The sequence below is a fragment of the Nelusetta ayraudi genome, unplaced genomic scaffold, assembly GCF_046127955.1.
Source record: "Nelusetta ayraudi isolate G7.1 ecotype Tasmania unplaced genomic scaffold, CSIRO-AGI_Nayr_v1 ptg000031l, whole genome shotgun sequence".
Classification (NCBI taxonomy): Eukaryota; Metazoa; Chordata; class Actinopteri; order Tetraodontiformes; family Monacanthidae; genus Nelusetta; species Nelusetta ayraudi.
This window is the reverse complement of record NW_027466081.1, coordinates 3,974,341-3,989,808: the sequence shown is the minus strand read 5'-3', so window position 1 is coordinate 3,989,808 and position 15,468 is coordinate 3,974,341. Positions and strand designations below refer to the sequence as shown.

The 15,468-nt window shown below is 46.6% G+C and overlaps 1 protein-coding gene and 1 long non-coding RNA gene across 2 annotated transcripts in view; one reads left to right on the top strand and one right to left on the bottom strand.

Moving 5' to 3' along the window:
• Nucleotides 1-14,378, bottom strand: part of LOC142891425 (radixin) — a 33,268-nt gene extending 18,890 nt beyond the window's left edge. The window contains exons 1-2 of the mRNA XM_076030937.1: nt 14,243-14,378; nt 4,463-4,560 (exon numbers count right to left, since the gene is read on the bottom strand). Of these exons, the coding sequence (XP_075887052.1) occupies nt 4,463-4,474 (12 nt within the window). The 5' untranslated portion in view covers nt 4,475-4,560; nt 14,243-14,378. The remainder of the gene's footprint in view (nt 1-4,462; nt 4,561-14,242) is intronic.
• LOC142891426 (uncharacterized) lies at nt 4,474-14,448 on the top strand. Its single transcript, XR_012927269.1, has 2 exons — nt 4,474-4,582; nt 13,994-14,448. It is a non-coding gene; the product is annotated as an uncharacterized LOC142891426 (long non-coding RNA).
• The last annotated feature ends 1,020 nt before the right edge of the window (nt 14,449-15,468 follow it).

The following is a 15,468-nucleotide window of genomic DNA, read 5'->3' as shown; positions in this document are numbered from 1 at the left end:
GCGATGAATCAATAATGCACGACCGTCCCACCGCATCTCACACCCCGGAGGAGCAAGAAATGATCAGGTGCACGCACGCGTCAACACACACACGGACGCAGACACACGCGGTCACTGGGGATGAACACATGCGCGGGCAAATGTGAAAAATCAATAACACAATTCAGCCCCCCGGGGTGAGTGGCTTTGTTTTCCTGCACTGCCTCCTTGGCTGCTCTTTGTAGACCAGCGTCTCCCATCCCCTCCTCCCCCTCGACCCACATAAGGAGAATCCTCTGCACTAAAAGACTGTTCATGCATTGTAGCGGCTGCAAAACAAATAGTGTTAGATTTGAGTTCAGCAACATGGACGTGCAGGACTGCAGACTCGGCTTGATGATGGATTCTTGAGCTTTGACTCCTTTTCTTTCTGAACTTTGCACATTGCGGGTGATTTTTTTTTTTTTTTGTCGCAGCAATGCTTCGTGCTAGTAAATCTATTGCTACTGACTGTGGTTATGAGCTTCTGGTGCCGCATAGTGCAGACAATCAGGAGCCAGCGAGGCACCAAAAAAAGCACTGACAACAAATAACTGTGTCCATCGTGGAAGTATTTCTGTTTCTATTGACGAGACGGCCCACTCGTAAGGATGGGGCACCTCCGAGGTGGATCTGCTCAGGGTTCCTCGACTGTACTGCGACAACCTCGCATTTGTTATAAGAAGTGAGAGCAAGTGGCCCCTTGGGAAAGCATCGATCGTCAATAACAAAGTCTGCGAGATGCATTCGGGGCCATTAGTTGCGGTTAAATTGGACACATTTTGCCTTTGAGGCGCCCTTTCTGTTGCCCTTCACCTCCACCTGAACTTTGACCCCTCTAATCAGGGTAATTTAAAAACGAGAAAGGGGTAGAAGTGAGTGGAATATCTGCCCGTAACAGCGAGTTGAACGCTGAATTGAATCGAACCAACGGATTTTGAAATATAACGCTGCCTCTCTGCTTCCTCCAGGAACGACCTGCGTTGCGTTGGGGTCGTGCAGGCGCACAGGAGCGCCATTAAAATGCCACCTCGGGCCGGTTTTCGCGACCCAGACCGCACTCACTTTTTAATGGTCGGCCTGAAGCCGCTCAGCAGCCTACAAAACACTCTTCCTACGGCCAAACCCGGCTATTGTGGAGCGGCTTCCTGACCCCTCACCTGCATAATACATTTTTTATTTTTTTTTTGGCTTCGCAATCGCCCTTTAGTTGCGTTTCGCAGACTTGAAGTGCTGAGTGGTGGGTAGAACACAAGGAGGTTGGGGTTGTCCGGTGCTGCCTGCAGGGGGGGGGGGGCGTCACGTCGGCCTCCTAATCCGACGTGACGTTCAAGTGTTTCTTGTGTCCAAAACAACAACAACCGCCCGACTCGCGGGCCAAACAGTGAAAGGCCTGATGTGTTCACTGACCCACTGGCAGGGCTGAATGTCAGCGTACAGACCGAAGTAACCGGAGTGGAAGTTCCCCTCCGGGCTGACTGGGGTGTCATCTTCCTGGGCTGTGTATGAACAAAGTGGCCGTCACTCACCCGGCCTCCAAATTCTCCCGACTGCTGTTGTTAGATCCCCCCGCAGTCTGCCTCAATAATCACAGCCGGACTCTCTTTAACTCGTCTCCCGTCCATTGATACAATTCCGGAATTCCCAGAATGCAGGAATTCCCTTCTTCGCACTGATTTATTTGTGAGGATTTTTCTGGGGCCTGACAAGTGGCAATATGTGATTTTTACCCAAAGCTGAGCACAGACCTTTAACCAAAACAAAAAGACTTTGGCTATTTCCAGTTTCGTATGCAACGCAATTAAGAGTCGGTGAGACCACAACAGAAAAAGTGGCATGTGAAGATGTAAGTGTTGAGAGAGCGGACTGGACGTGCAAACGTTGGATATAACCTTAAATTCAGTGGGTCGCCGTCTACGACCAGAACCGTTGCATGTGGCGTTTCCGAGGGGACCACCATCGGCGATGGTCCTGACTCCGCTACCACATCTAGGGGCTTTTATCTTTAGTTTTTACATTTCAAAACAAGTCAGTTGAAACACAATTAAACCACCCGTGTATTTCAGCAGAGTTCCGTGTCGGATGGATGCAGGTCCGTCACCAACAGTGTCCCACTTGGAAACACAACATGGTTACCGGAAAGCGACCTTTTGAATTTAGCTATAGCCAGCATAATTTAAACTAGCTATACCCCACATGGACGAACACCACTAGAACTTCACATACCAATCTTACCATCTATCCGACTCTGATGAAAATAAATCCTGCATTGCCCCTTTAATCACATGTGACAGAGAGCAGCTGTTTCAGACCACACAATCTTCCTTTTCGTCATTCTCCCTCATTTCCATCATTCGTCACCTTTGTCTCTCCCATCCTCTCACCAGAATGAATGTAGTCAGGTCACATGTCCCTGCTCTCTTTCCAGGAACTGGGCCTGGCCCAATTCCCCATTACTTTGATTGACGAGCGGTGGGGCTGTGCGCACCACCCTCACAGCTCTTCCACTTTGTTAACAGCACTGCCCGTCTAATGGTGGCAGCGTCGTTGTCAAGTTAAAATCCCGTCAAAAACGCATTGAAGGTACGACTAGTTTTAGGTGGAAGCTTCAAAATGATGCTTTTGGCGAGAAGGCTAAATGTATTATTTGCAGGAGGTCTTTTCAGGTTATTTTGAATATGCAACTGTGCAAGGCTGTGACACCAGAGTCTGAAGGTAAAGATGGAAAAATGGGTAAAATATTGGGAATGGGAAATATTTCAAATGCATGAAAAACTAGACGCACAACTGTCTAGAGATCATTTTTTAGGCTGCATAGCACCTTTAGTGTGTGTGCATGTCTCTGAGTGACAGCAACATGAAAGCTCCCACTGTCCGTCTGGCCAAAAATAGACCAGAGAAAGCCCTCTTTGTGTGTGCTCTGTTCAATAGGCAGGCCAGCTCCACAAAGTGACCGACTGTGTAGTGTGTGTGTGTGTTTTAGTCAAACTGCCTTCTCCTGCAGCACCTTTTGGCTATGACTGGGAGTTGCTGTCTGAGGGGCCGCGCCAAAGGGTGAAGAACAATGGCTCATTTCTGCCTGTTTTCTTATCAGTGGCTGAAACTCAACCTGCGCTCGCAGCCAATGACCGTTCTGAGTCAGAAACTTGAACCCACTGAGTATTATTCAATGAGGGGAAAACGGAGCCGAGCGTGAGTGGAGCTCAACAGTCGCACGGCCTCGAAAGCGGAAAAAAAAAAAAAAAAAAATCTCTTGCAGAACTAACCGTTGTATCGGTACAAGAGCACTTGAAGACCAATGTGTGTTTTTCAGGTCACCAAGCAGGTGAGATTCTGCAGATCCTGTCCGACAGCAGCGATCTTGTTATCTATACAAGTACAAGACTAATGGCTCCTTAACCTTAGGCCAGTCTCATGCATAAGTCCATATTATAGCCATTAATACCAAGCTTCTTTTTTTTTTTCTTAACATCGAAGCTCTTTGTGCTGAACAACAGCCACTCGACCTCATTGTCTGACCTAACATTTTTCAACTGGACTTGTCTGTGCCAATGGAGTACCTACATTGACGTAGCTCAACTCTGGAGTTCAAAAGTTCATTTGAAGTTTTAGGCTAACGGAGGCAATGGCTACAAAAAAAAAAATGGTACAAGTTACTTTCAAAAACCAGGTCAAAAGCTAATGGACAGACAAAGGGGCCAATCCAGGGTCAGTTGGTTGGTTCAGTTGTTGAAAGGCTGAAGTTTGGAAGCCATGTCAATGCTGCAGCCTCTTTACTGGACAAGCACGCCAACACTGGCAACCAGTAGAAAAGCGACAAGTGAGCAAGAGGTAAAAGAAAGTTCATTCATTCATCCATCTTCTATACGTGCTTATTCCTATTCAGGGTCACGGGGGTCTGCTGGAGCCTATCCCAGCTGTCTTAGGGCGAAGGGCAGGGTGACACCCTGGACAAGTCGGCAGTTCATCGCAGGGCCACATAGACGCAGACAACCATTCACACTCACATGCACACCTACGGACAATTTAGAGTGTTCAGTTGACCTCACATGCATGTTTTTGGAGTGTGGGAGGAAGACGGAGAACCCGGAGAGAACCCACGCAGACACAGGGAGAACATGCAAACTCCACACAGAAAGGTCCCAGGCCCGAGCCCCAGAATCGAACCCATGACCTTCTTGCTGTGAGGTGACAGCGCTAACCACTGCGCCACCGTGTCGCCCCGGGTAATTATGGAAAATGTGCCCTCAATGACAACTTGACAACTACTACATGAAACAATTGAGTCACTTAAAAAGGGAATTGCATCCATGGTAATTACAAATGCTGCTACAACCTTTACCTTCATTCAATAAATAAATTAGATTGCTGATGAAAAGGATGAGTGTGTTTGTCATGAAAAAACAAAAAAACTAAAATACAATGTAGTACACGACTTCCTTACCGGTTTCGGCATCTTTCTTCTCTCACCCGTCTCCTGTTGCTGAGAAAACAGAAAGAAGTCGTCCTCCGTCTTCCTGCCTCCGTCCGGGGCACCACAGCCTGGAATGCAGCGACAACACAAGTCAAGAAGACAAAAGTGACACAATTAAAATGTTTCCGTCGCACCTTGAACCTGAACGACCTTTCGTCCACCTGTGAGGCAAGTGGCAGCCGAGTATGTGCGAACTGCATCTTGTGCTCCTTCAGCGCCCTCATCCGCCACTATTTTATTCGCCTATTGCACAATATTGCTCAACAAGTCCAATCAAAGGCAACGCTGATGAAATGCATACATTAAAGTATGAGTGATGAAAGCACGGAAAAGATCAAAGATTTCGGAACATACATCAACGGCGAAACGCAACTGTTTGTCACTTGGCTGAGGTCAGGTGAAAAAAAGCCGAGGGGAAAGGAAAAAGGAAAGGAGAAGGAACCAAACCCTCTAAGGAAGCGAAAGAACCTGTTGAATATGGCTCGCAGGTCAAGTAAACCAAAGATACGACGGCGGCGACGACGACGACGACGTGGAAGAGGAAAACGAAGACCACGATGAGTGAACACAACTACACGGTTAAAGCTAAGTGCAGTGTGAAGGCACAACGGATCAAAAATGGAAGCAAAAAGAAAAGTAATGAGGATTGACCTGAAAGGAAAAAAAATTCTGAACAGACCAGAAATCCAACACTGAAACCAAACATTTTCTCTACTGTTTTTGAAGAATAAAAGGGAACAATTTGGAAAAACTACCAAATGAAAAAAAATGAGGGAAAAAGGAGAAGAAATAAATGAAAATGAAAAACAAGCAAGAAGATGAAACAAAAAAGACACCGAAGGATAAAGACAAGAAGATCTAGTAGGAAACAAGGCAGCAGATCAATCCGCTCGGACTGGGCCAGAAGGATATGGAAATTGGAAGAGTGAGAAAAAAGGGTGGCAGTGCAGCAAAAGCCAGCCAGCAGGTTGTCTGAAAAGAACAATGCAACTGCAAAACACCCCATAAGAATGAAGACACATCCAGAAGATAAAGGGAGCATATGTTTGGCTGCTCAGCTTGCTTTCGAACACTAAAATTGAATTCCAAGTGGTGGTTTCTGAAAAATGTCTGTACACGTTGAAATTCTTGAATAAAAACAATGACACTGTTTGGGTTGTTTTCTAAACCCTAAAACGCTGTTGCAGTCTCATTAAATAGTTTTGCAGACCCACGAGATTCCTACCATCACAACCCCGTGGTGTGCAGAAATTTCAGGAATGGTGTTGGAACTGGGTGAGTAGCTGAGAGAGGGACCAAAGCAAACTCCCAAAATAGAAATGTGGGCCCAAACCCAATCTCATTTTTGCCCCATGGCCCTTGGGGCCAAGTCCCAAGCAGCAGAGTGATATCTTGCCCAAAGAATTTGGGACACCCCCTTCCACTTATGATAGTGTCATCAGAGGTCGACAATAACCTACTAGGTAAGCGCATTCGGTCATTTTTCCTGGCGATGGGTGCAGTGATGTTCAGTAAGTTTATAGCTATACCCAACATACTTGTTGGGATACATGATCAAATGAAGCTAGAGCAGCATCAAAATGTGATAAAATACCGAGCTAATAAAGATCTGAAATTGTTACTTGACATCTAAATAAGAGCTACAGAGACAACACAACAAGCATTTTTCAATAGGGCTTTCAGGTAACAGGACTATTAATCATTGACATAACATCAAACGGGGGGGATCGGGTCTTAGTGTTGAAGGAAAAATTGGGAGAAGTCTTTTGGTCTCTGCTCTTAGTCAATACTCTGAAAGTGATATTGACCTGCAAGGATTTTTGTGACGTCTGCAAGCTGGAGTGCGCAACAGTGCGAGCAGATGGAAGGTGTCCCACAGATCGCTGGACCCTTTGGCTCAAGACAAAAATAGAACTCTCAAATGTCAAGAGGACAGGAAAAAATACACAGCTGGGAAATTCATAAAGTTGTTCTTAGAGACAATATGAAGCTGAAATGAAGCTTAAATGCTGAAGCTAATTTGTCCTTTTTCTGCAAAATTTGCTTGCGTTCACTTAAGTCTGGTGTCACAATCGCACTTCCTGCTACAGTGGAATAGATGATCGCCGTCCTCACTTTACAATCAAGTGGTCTTGAATAATAAAACTAAAGGGCTTGTCTAAATTCCTTGCCGGTCAGAGATTTACCAAAAGTGTCCTAAATGTCTCCATCTCTATCAGAACCTCAGAATCTCTCAGCATTTAACACTTAGTGAATATTTCAAAGGCAAAACTGCAAGTTTTATAATCACATCAGACAGCATTCTAAATACACCCAGAGAAGTGTCGCCCCAATTCTCTATTTCCCATTAAGGGCTCAGAGAAATTCCCTCTGATGTTCCACATCACCGCTGGCCGTGCCTTCTAAATTAATGCACCAGTGTCATCCAGCCTCAAATCTTCCCATCAGAGGGTCCTTCTGGGGCTGATTCTCCACAGTATAGAGTTTCAGGCCCCAACAATGTCACAGCGCACCAAACTTTCTCTGAAACACTGCCAACGTCAGTCCCATGGCTCAAAAACAACAGACTATTTTATTTCTTGGTTCTTTCATCCCTGTGCTTGGTATGGGGTTAAATATTCTGCATGTACCTCTGCATAAAATGATGTTGTCCTGTGATCTGTTTCAGGGGGAAGTGACAGTTGGTGTCCATCCACCTCTGCCCTTGGATGGGGTCGCCATGATTTTGGGTAATGACATTTGTCGGAGTCAGGTTTGGGCTGAGGGTCTACCTCCTGCTATCGTGGTTCCAGACCCCCTGGTTAGCAGTGGTCCTGACATAAGTGAGGCAGAATTTCCAGAGGTGTTTTCCACATGCGTTGTGACGCGTGCGCATTCAAAAGCCACGGAAAAGGTTGATACTCCTGAGCAGAATGTGGGATGTCCTAATGTTCCCTGGTCTATTTCCCACAGCGAGTTGGTGAAGGAGCAGCAGGCGTATGAGTCCCGGAGGGTTTTGCTGGCAATGGCTGTCCCTGGTGGTGAGGTGAAAAATCTTGCCCAGTGTTATTTTGTTGAGAGCGATGTGTTGCTGAGAAAGTGGGTGCCACAGTGGGAGAATTTTGTTGGTGATCCTCTTTACCAAGCTGTGGTACCATCTAAGTTTTGCAGTTTGGTGTTGCAGGTTTCCCATGCTGAGTCCGGTCACTTGGGGATCAGGAAGACATGTGACCATATTTTGAGGTGGGTTTTTTTGGATCCATCTTTTGAACTAACAAACTAAAAGCTTCTTTTTTGTGGTTGTGGACTGCACGTACACCAAAAACAAACCAGCGCCCTGCACGTCCACACCAGCCTGCCGGAAAAAACTACAAGCAGGAGGACCTTTTAAACATTAGCCCTAAGATACCGTCAGTCAGCAGAGGGAGGGATTCATAGGAGTTCAAAGCCTGCTGTGACCCATATACCTGCCGCCAAGAGATAGCAAAGACAGCACAAACTAAATTTAACCGAGGCCGTCCCATTCCTCTTTGACTAATCCTCAAAGTGGAAAATTACGCGAACAGTGTGCATGGCTTTACTAATCCATGCTTCAGTATTAATGATATGCATAGCTTAAGTACTAGGGTAGTACAAAGCCTCATTTGAGCCCCTCTACGCGGCTTCCAGTTGTCGTGTGGTTGAGGCCTGTCTACATCCAATGGGTAACTACACAAAAATGAGTAATATTTGCATACAGAGTGACCAAAACTTCAACAAAAATGAATTTTGGACAGTGGACTTTGGATAGTAGGGGGCAGGTATAGTACCCAGAGAGAACACACTGACACATTTAGGGATCCAGGTTTGAGTCAAACCCGCAATGTCTTACTAACCACTACAGCACCGTAGACAAAGTAGACACCCTTGACAGAAACCATTTGACAACAAATCTAGTTGCAGTTGTCGTTATTGATTTAACCGAAATTCAATCTTTTACTTTTAAGCTATTTTTACCATTAAAAAGTGCATACAGAACAGTGCTTTGTTGTTTTTCACATGAGTCAACATTTTGATCAAATCTGTCATGCAGCAGAGGTCGCTGAAACTGCAGAGCTCAGTATTTTGGGTGTATGCAACATGCTTGGTTGAACCAGTCTGACATGCTTACAATATCTGTGGACGGGCTGGTGTGTCAGTAATGTGGTGGGACAGATGGTCCCATGCTTTAGCACCTTCACAGGAATGTTTTCTCCAGACCAAAACCTTCCTCTTTCTCCCAGAACCTTCCTCTCAGTCAAAGACTGGTCAGTCACCTGTTAAACTATATAGGATAGGATACTAGCAAGCTAGGGGTCAGCTACCGTTAATAACATTTTTCTGATCTATTTGCAATTACCTACGAAAAGAAAACCTTGTTGTGTGTAAAACTGCTTATTGCCTAGTTCAAAGAGTCCCCCCTATTGTCACATTAGCCTAGTCTTCTACTCAGTAAGGTGAAAGTGATTACCATTTACTGATCTGAGTGCTGCAGGCATTCTGGAGTCCATCAGCTCCCTGCTCCCTCCTTCCTCCCACCCTGAACACACACCACACATACACGGTGACCTTTTCTGCTTGCCTTGAGCGGAACCATCCAGACCGTTCCAAAGGAACACAGGTCTGCTGTGGTGTTGCACCCCACTTGCTTGTAAAACCTGGTTTTATACCCCTTCAGCTTGCATGCGTCTGCGTGTATGTGCGACAGTCGAGCAACGGGGGGTCTCTCCTTAGCGGACACAACTTCCAGATGGCCATTCATGCACACAGAAACTCTGCTCTTGGTTCAAACAGCACTCCTTTATCTCACACTCGTGTGATGTAGTCTTAACACAGTGCTGCATTTGACACGCATACACACACCTTTCTCAGATGCCTCAATGTTGCTCTCTTCACCTCAAGTCGAAGTAGGATGTCAGGGGTCAACATGCGGGCTACGTGCAAAGCAATGTGATCCCCAACTGGTGCAGTACGGGGATACAGGACACAGCCAATCAGGCTAAATACTACTTTTAACTCCACGACTACTTTCAAATATATTATTCAGTAGAGTAATTTGACAGTTTAAGTCAATTGAACTAGGGATGTTAACAATTTATCGATTATCGATTAATTGTCGATTAAGAATTGAATCAATTAAATAAAAATTTGTCGCAATTAATTGAACATTTTTTACACTGGGTTTTTATTGTTAAATGACATGGTGTATACCTGTACACCTAGAACAAGTTACTTTTAAACAACTTAAAAGAAAAAAGTTCAAATGTGACCAATTAGAAGTCAAATAAAGTCAGAGGATAAATGCTGAGGGTTTTTTTTTCTGCTCTCTAATGTAGAAATTGGTCACATTGGACTGTCAACATTATTTCAGGGTTAAATAATGTGTTCCTCACACATTTTTCATTGTGAAATTTAGGTTCTCAGGAAAAATCGCCGCCTATGAATTAATTGTTGACTGATTGGGAAGGTCAATGAACTAACGATTAATGAATTAATCAATAATTTGCATACCTAGTATGAACTGATTACATGACACGCATTTCAAATCTATCATTGCATGTGCAGTGGGGAAAGCTGCGTAACATCCCCTCTGTCAAGTGCCACGAACGCACAACGCGCACAGACGTCACAAAACTCACGACAGCTGTTGCAACAACAACAGGAAATTGTACCAGCTGCTGCGGACAACGAGGCTCCTTGTACAGCAGAAGAGCCAGCTGATTCTTCGGCGAGTGTTAGGAGGGCAGGGGGTCGCGTCACACAAATGGCCGGTTGAGGGGTGCGACCGCCACACACACAGCGGCAAACGGCACTGGCACTTGAAAACAAACGCAAAAGTTTCTGTGGTGACGCCGAGAATACGTAGAGAGGCCGGAGCGTCAACGTCAAGCTGCGTTCACTCACGGCTACGGGTCAAAAAGCTAAGGTGACACTGCCACCTCTCTTTGTTGCGCTGATGTGAACGTCCAGTTCATCCAGTCCCTTGGTCTATCCATGCTAATCTGTTTGGCATTAGCAAGGCCTGCGTTGACGTCCTTCACTTCCATCCTCTTTCATTTTTTATGAAGTTTTTATTGCCGGCTTGCAGCTCTTACTTCCTTGGTAACGACTTGGTAGCGCAACCGGCACATTCACCATTGTGCTTGAACCATTTGATAACATAAAACAATGCATGTATCAAGCCGCACTCACGTGAAGGGCATAGGGATGTAACGATTACCGGTAAAATGATAAACTGCGGTAAAAAGTCGGAGACGGCAAATTATAATTATCATTAAAACCGTGCTTGATTCCCGCAGTTTGAAAACCTACTGCTCGTTGCTCAGAAAAGCAGCAGCAGTCTCTCAGACACATGATAGTAAACATGGCGGAAGGCAGTTCAGCGGACAAGATTTTTTTCACCATCAAAAAAAGTCAGAAGTCTGGCCGTATTTTGCCGGTTGGATGCTGAGGATTATCAACCTGTCTGCAGAAAATGCCATAAAAAAGTCTCTGTGAACGGTGGAAACACTTCCAATTTGATAAACCATCTCAGTGAACACCACCCACAACCAAACAGCGAGTTTAAGGTAAGTTAACTTTTAGCTGAATGCATAATGTGGCGACTGACTGAGAGGGGAATAGTGGAAATGTCTAGTTTATCTGTTACAGCACATACAGCGGCAAAACAGCATCTTGAGTTTCGGTACGGTGGCTGCTACTTATTCATTGCCGACGCTGCGTCACAACAGTGCTAGTTCTTTTATTTGTGGTTTCAAAATAAAACTTGGTTAAATGATTTCAGTGTGTGCGTATAAGTACTCATTTTGGTCACAATAACCGTGATGTAAAATTTTCATACCGTTCTATCTCTCCAGTAAAAGGACGTTGACATGCCCCAGTGTGGTTGGTGTCAGACCTTCAGTGTTCCACATTCACATTGCACCGAGGCCTGGAACACAACAACTTGGCCTGGCCAGGTGTGTGCTTATCCTGAATTCGCCACTCAGCAAAATGGATGCACACAATTTCCGACTCGAAGTCTCAGCCGATCCAGCGGCCACGTGTTTTCACAGCTGTCGACAGGAATGCGAGACAAGGGGTTTCTGTCGGCTCGTCGTTCCAAAAGACTGTGTCAAAGTGAATCAACAGGGAGCTCAGGACATGACATTTAGAGCAAGCGAAACCATTCAGTTTGACCAGACTGAGTTCACTGTAAATATTTGGAACATTTGAGGAGAAATTGACAAAAATCCAGTTAGGAATGACAGTGAAAAAAAAAAAGAAGTTTAATTTCCCTGAAGAACCTGGGCAATTAGCCCGGACTGATTCACTACCAGAACTGGGTTCAGTGAGAGAGACACGAGCGTCTTCTCACGGGTCGACAGAAACCGCAGGAACAGCGAAACTACAAGCACACGGGGACTAATAACTGTCCGACAACCTGGCTCAACTTTCACCCACTGTACACGTTACTAATGCATGCACGCACCTCCACAACACAAGTGAATGGTCACAATGGATCTTTCTGGCGGAGCTGCAACCGCCCGCTATATTCTTTGTTGTGTGATTATTTCCAGTTTGTTCACGAACGCCATTCCTGACGTCCAAACAAAACACCAATCCCAATCCAGACGACTCGCCGCGTGTTGCCATGAATAGCGCGATTCCTGCTCTGCCAGCAAATATTTGACACTTCCAGCAAAACAATTTAGCAAAACATTATTCAAGAGCCACCTCCTTATTCAGTCAACGTTCGTTTAAAAATACCGTGTAAGCATGAAATTAATGAAATGAAACAGAAAATCCACATGTATGCTTTTAGTAAACCATGTCAATGACGACTAAGAGTGAGTAGCAGCAGGAGGACGGGGGAAATGCAACACAAATGGAGCGTTGCTCAAAGAGAAATGTTCCTTCAGGCGACTTCAGTGACGCCGTGGGACGTTTTTGAGGCGAACACAGCTAGCGTGCAAAGACATCGTCATCGACAAATAAAACTGGATCAGTTCGACCTTTTCAAAACTATTCAAACTTCAACGTGTCTAATGTTGGGTGGTGGTGGTGGCATCCTCCCTGGGGGGCTTTCTCGGCTGCAAAACAACACAAAACAACACCGAGGCGTCACACGCTGGCATGGAAATGCAGCCCTGACGACCCGAGTCCGCGCCTGTCGTCTGGAGCCGTAGATGATTCAACAGGTTGCGTAAACAGGCCGGCGGAGAGAAATCTAAAACCGGCTGTCGGAGGGCATCTCATGTTGTCATGATGCGGGCCAGCCTCTCTCTCTCTCTCTCTCTCTCTCTCTCTCCCTCCCAAATGAGCTGTAATTTGGTCCTCCGGGCGAAGGGGGCGGGGCTGAGAGGAAGGGAGGGAGGGAGAGCAACAGGTGGATTTGAGCGACGGCCACGGTAGCCAATGATATTGCGCCCCTCCTTTTTTTCTTTGCCTTACAGTGGCCAATCAGAGACCCCCTGACGCCACCGGTCCGGGGCATCTGTTCGTGGCAGATGGAGTCGCAGCGTGTGGGCGCGTCAACGTGACTGTAGCTATTCGGGAGTCGCCGTTTACGCACAAAACATTGCAACCAGAAAAAAAAAAACAAAAAAAAAAACAAGCACGTGCTTCGTTGACGTAAAGACTTTGAGGACACGCACCCCCCACACGCTTTTTTTTCTCGGGTTCAAGCGTCGTACTTAGCGCCCCAACTTCCTGCGCGCACGTTCGTCCCACTTCGCCATAGTAACAGGAGAAAGACGGATTAGTCACTTGACCGGAGCAACCTGGTGGTTTTGGCTCAAAGTTTCGGCGGCGGCGGCGGCGGCTGTGTTTGTGTGTGTGTGTGTGTGTGTGTGTGTGTGTGTGTGTGTGTGTGAGAGAGAGAGAGAGAGCGCGAGAGAGAGAGAGAGAGAGAGAGAGAGAGACTTCCGCCGAGGCGGGCGCACGAGAGAGACAAGTAGACGAAGAAAAAAAGCAGCGAGAGAGAGAGAGCGAGAGAGAGAGAGAGAGAGAGAGAATTAGCGGAATGTTGAATTGCGAACTGCGGCCACAAACGTCAAAAAGTTGCTATCGAAAGGCGGTTCACTGTCACAGCAACGCACACGCCGCTACGGCTTTTCCTTCTCGACTGCTGTAAAATTGCGAGTCGTCAGTCCCATTGGAAAAGAGGAGCTGCTTTTAAAAAAAACAAAACAAAACAAAAGTTGCAAAGAGCGCAAAAAACAAACAAAAAAACAAACATTGTTTCCGTTCGGTGCTTCATAATAGATCGGGCAGATACACGTCTAAACCCGAACCCGGCATGTGTGCCCACATGCTTGGTTCGTTTATTTTCCAGTTATTAATTATTATATGGGGGCGACGTAAACATTCGAACGTGGCCCTGCAGACGCACAGGACACAATCCAGGTCACCGTGGCTAAAATTAAGAAGGCGTCTAATTAGCCCGCGACTCCTGCTTTAATAAGCCTCGTCCTGTTGCGTAACAATTGGCCGCAAAGTGACGCCGGTCGACTCACCCCGAAGAAGAAGATGGAGAGGAACCCCGTTAGAAGAGAGCGAACAATCCCCCTCTTTCAGGGCATCAGTTGCGCAAAAAGACGAAGAAGAAGAAGCGCGCCGCCTTCGACCTGCACCGCCGTGTTATTTAGAAGAGGAGTTCCGCTATCCGGCTCAGCAGCGCTGGGAGAAGAAGCTAAATCCTCCTCCTCCTCCTCCTCCTACTGTTGCTGCTGCCCTGAACGGCTTAGGGAGCAGATCTCCACTCCGACTCACCTCTTATCTGCCGCCCGGCTGCGCCTGCCTGAGGATGCGTCTGTCTGTGTGTCACCCCCCCTTCCTCAGTTGCAGCAAGTCCAGCTGGCCGCCGCCGCCACTTTATATATCCACCGCGGGTAAAAATAGCGCCGCCGGCTTCCACTCCACTCGGCTCGCCGCCGTCCTCAGCGCCCGGCCGAAAGAAAAAGGTGGTGAGAGGGCAGGGGGGGGGGGGGTGAAAAAGCGGGACTTTGGGGAGGAAAAACCGAGAGGTGCGGACAGTCAATATGGCTGACTGACTGAAATGCGTGCAACCGTGCCGAGGCGTGGTGGTGAATCGAGTCCTGCGGATTCACCGACACACACACACACACACACACACACACACCTTCTCCCTCCCTCACCCCGCCCCCCGCCGCTGAAACCCTGCAGAGGAGCAAGTTGAATGGGGGGGGGGGGGGGGGGGGTCACGTCACCCAACGCCACCCCCCAACTTGTGAAGAGTCTTCCGGGAAACGACTCGGGTCACACAGTAGCGACAAACGCGTGCGGATCATGCATGACTAACCGCTCGTCATGTACGCACTCCAGTCATTGCTCACACTTTGCAGTGCATAGTTTCGTGGTGAAGTTCCCCCTCCTGGTGCGACCTGCGGGGGCTTCCCCAGCCTCTTCTGTTAATGTCTATATTTTCCTATTTTACCACCACCACCACCACCACACACCACACACACACACACACACACACACACACACACCATTTAATATTCACACAGACATAAAAACGCAAATACAGAACATCAATCAAGACATATTTGCCAGTGTGTGTTGGAATTACTCCATAAGTGTAATGCAACTACTGATTACTCCTTAATAAACGTGAAACCAATGAGACTAAAAAAATGTTTTTATAAAAACATATTCTAACTCACTATTATGATTTTTTTCGTGCCCCTGTATGGCAATTGTTGTTGCAGCAAGTCAAACAAAGAACTTATAGTACATACAATCATGAGCCAAGGGGGAAAGGAGAGTAATGCAGTAAGCTGAAACAACAGAACATTTTAAAATGACCAGCCCAAGAGAGGGAAAAAGTGCAAACATTAACATCAACTAGGCGCAACTCGGGTTCGACTCCTCAATCCCCGTTCTGAATTCCAGGAGGAAAATGTTGTCGGGATGAGTGCTTGTACCTGCTACTTTTCGTACTAGGTCAAAAACTCAGAATGGAACTCAGAATGTAA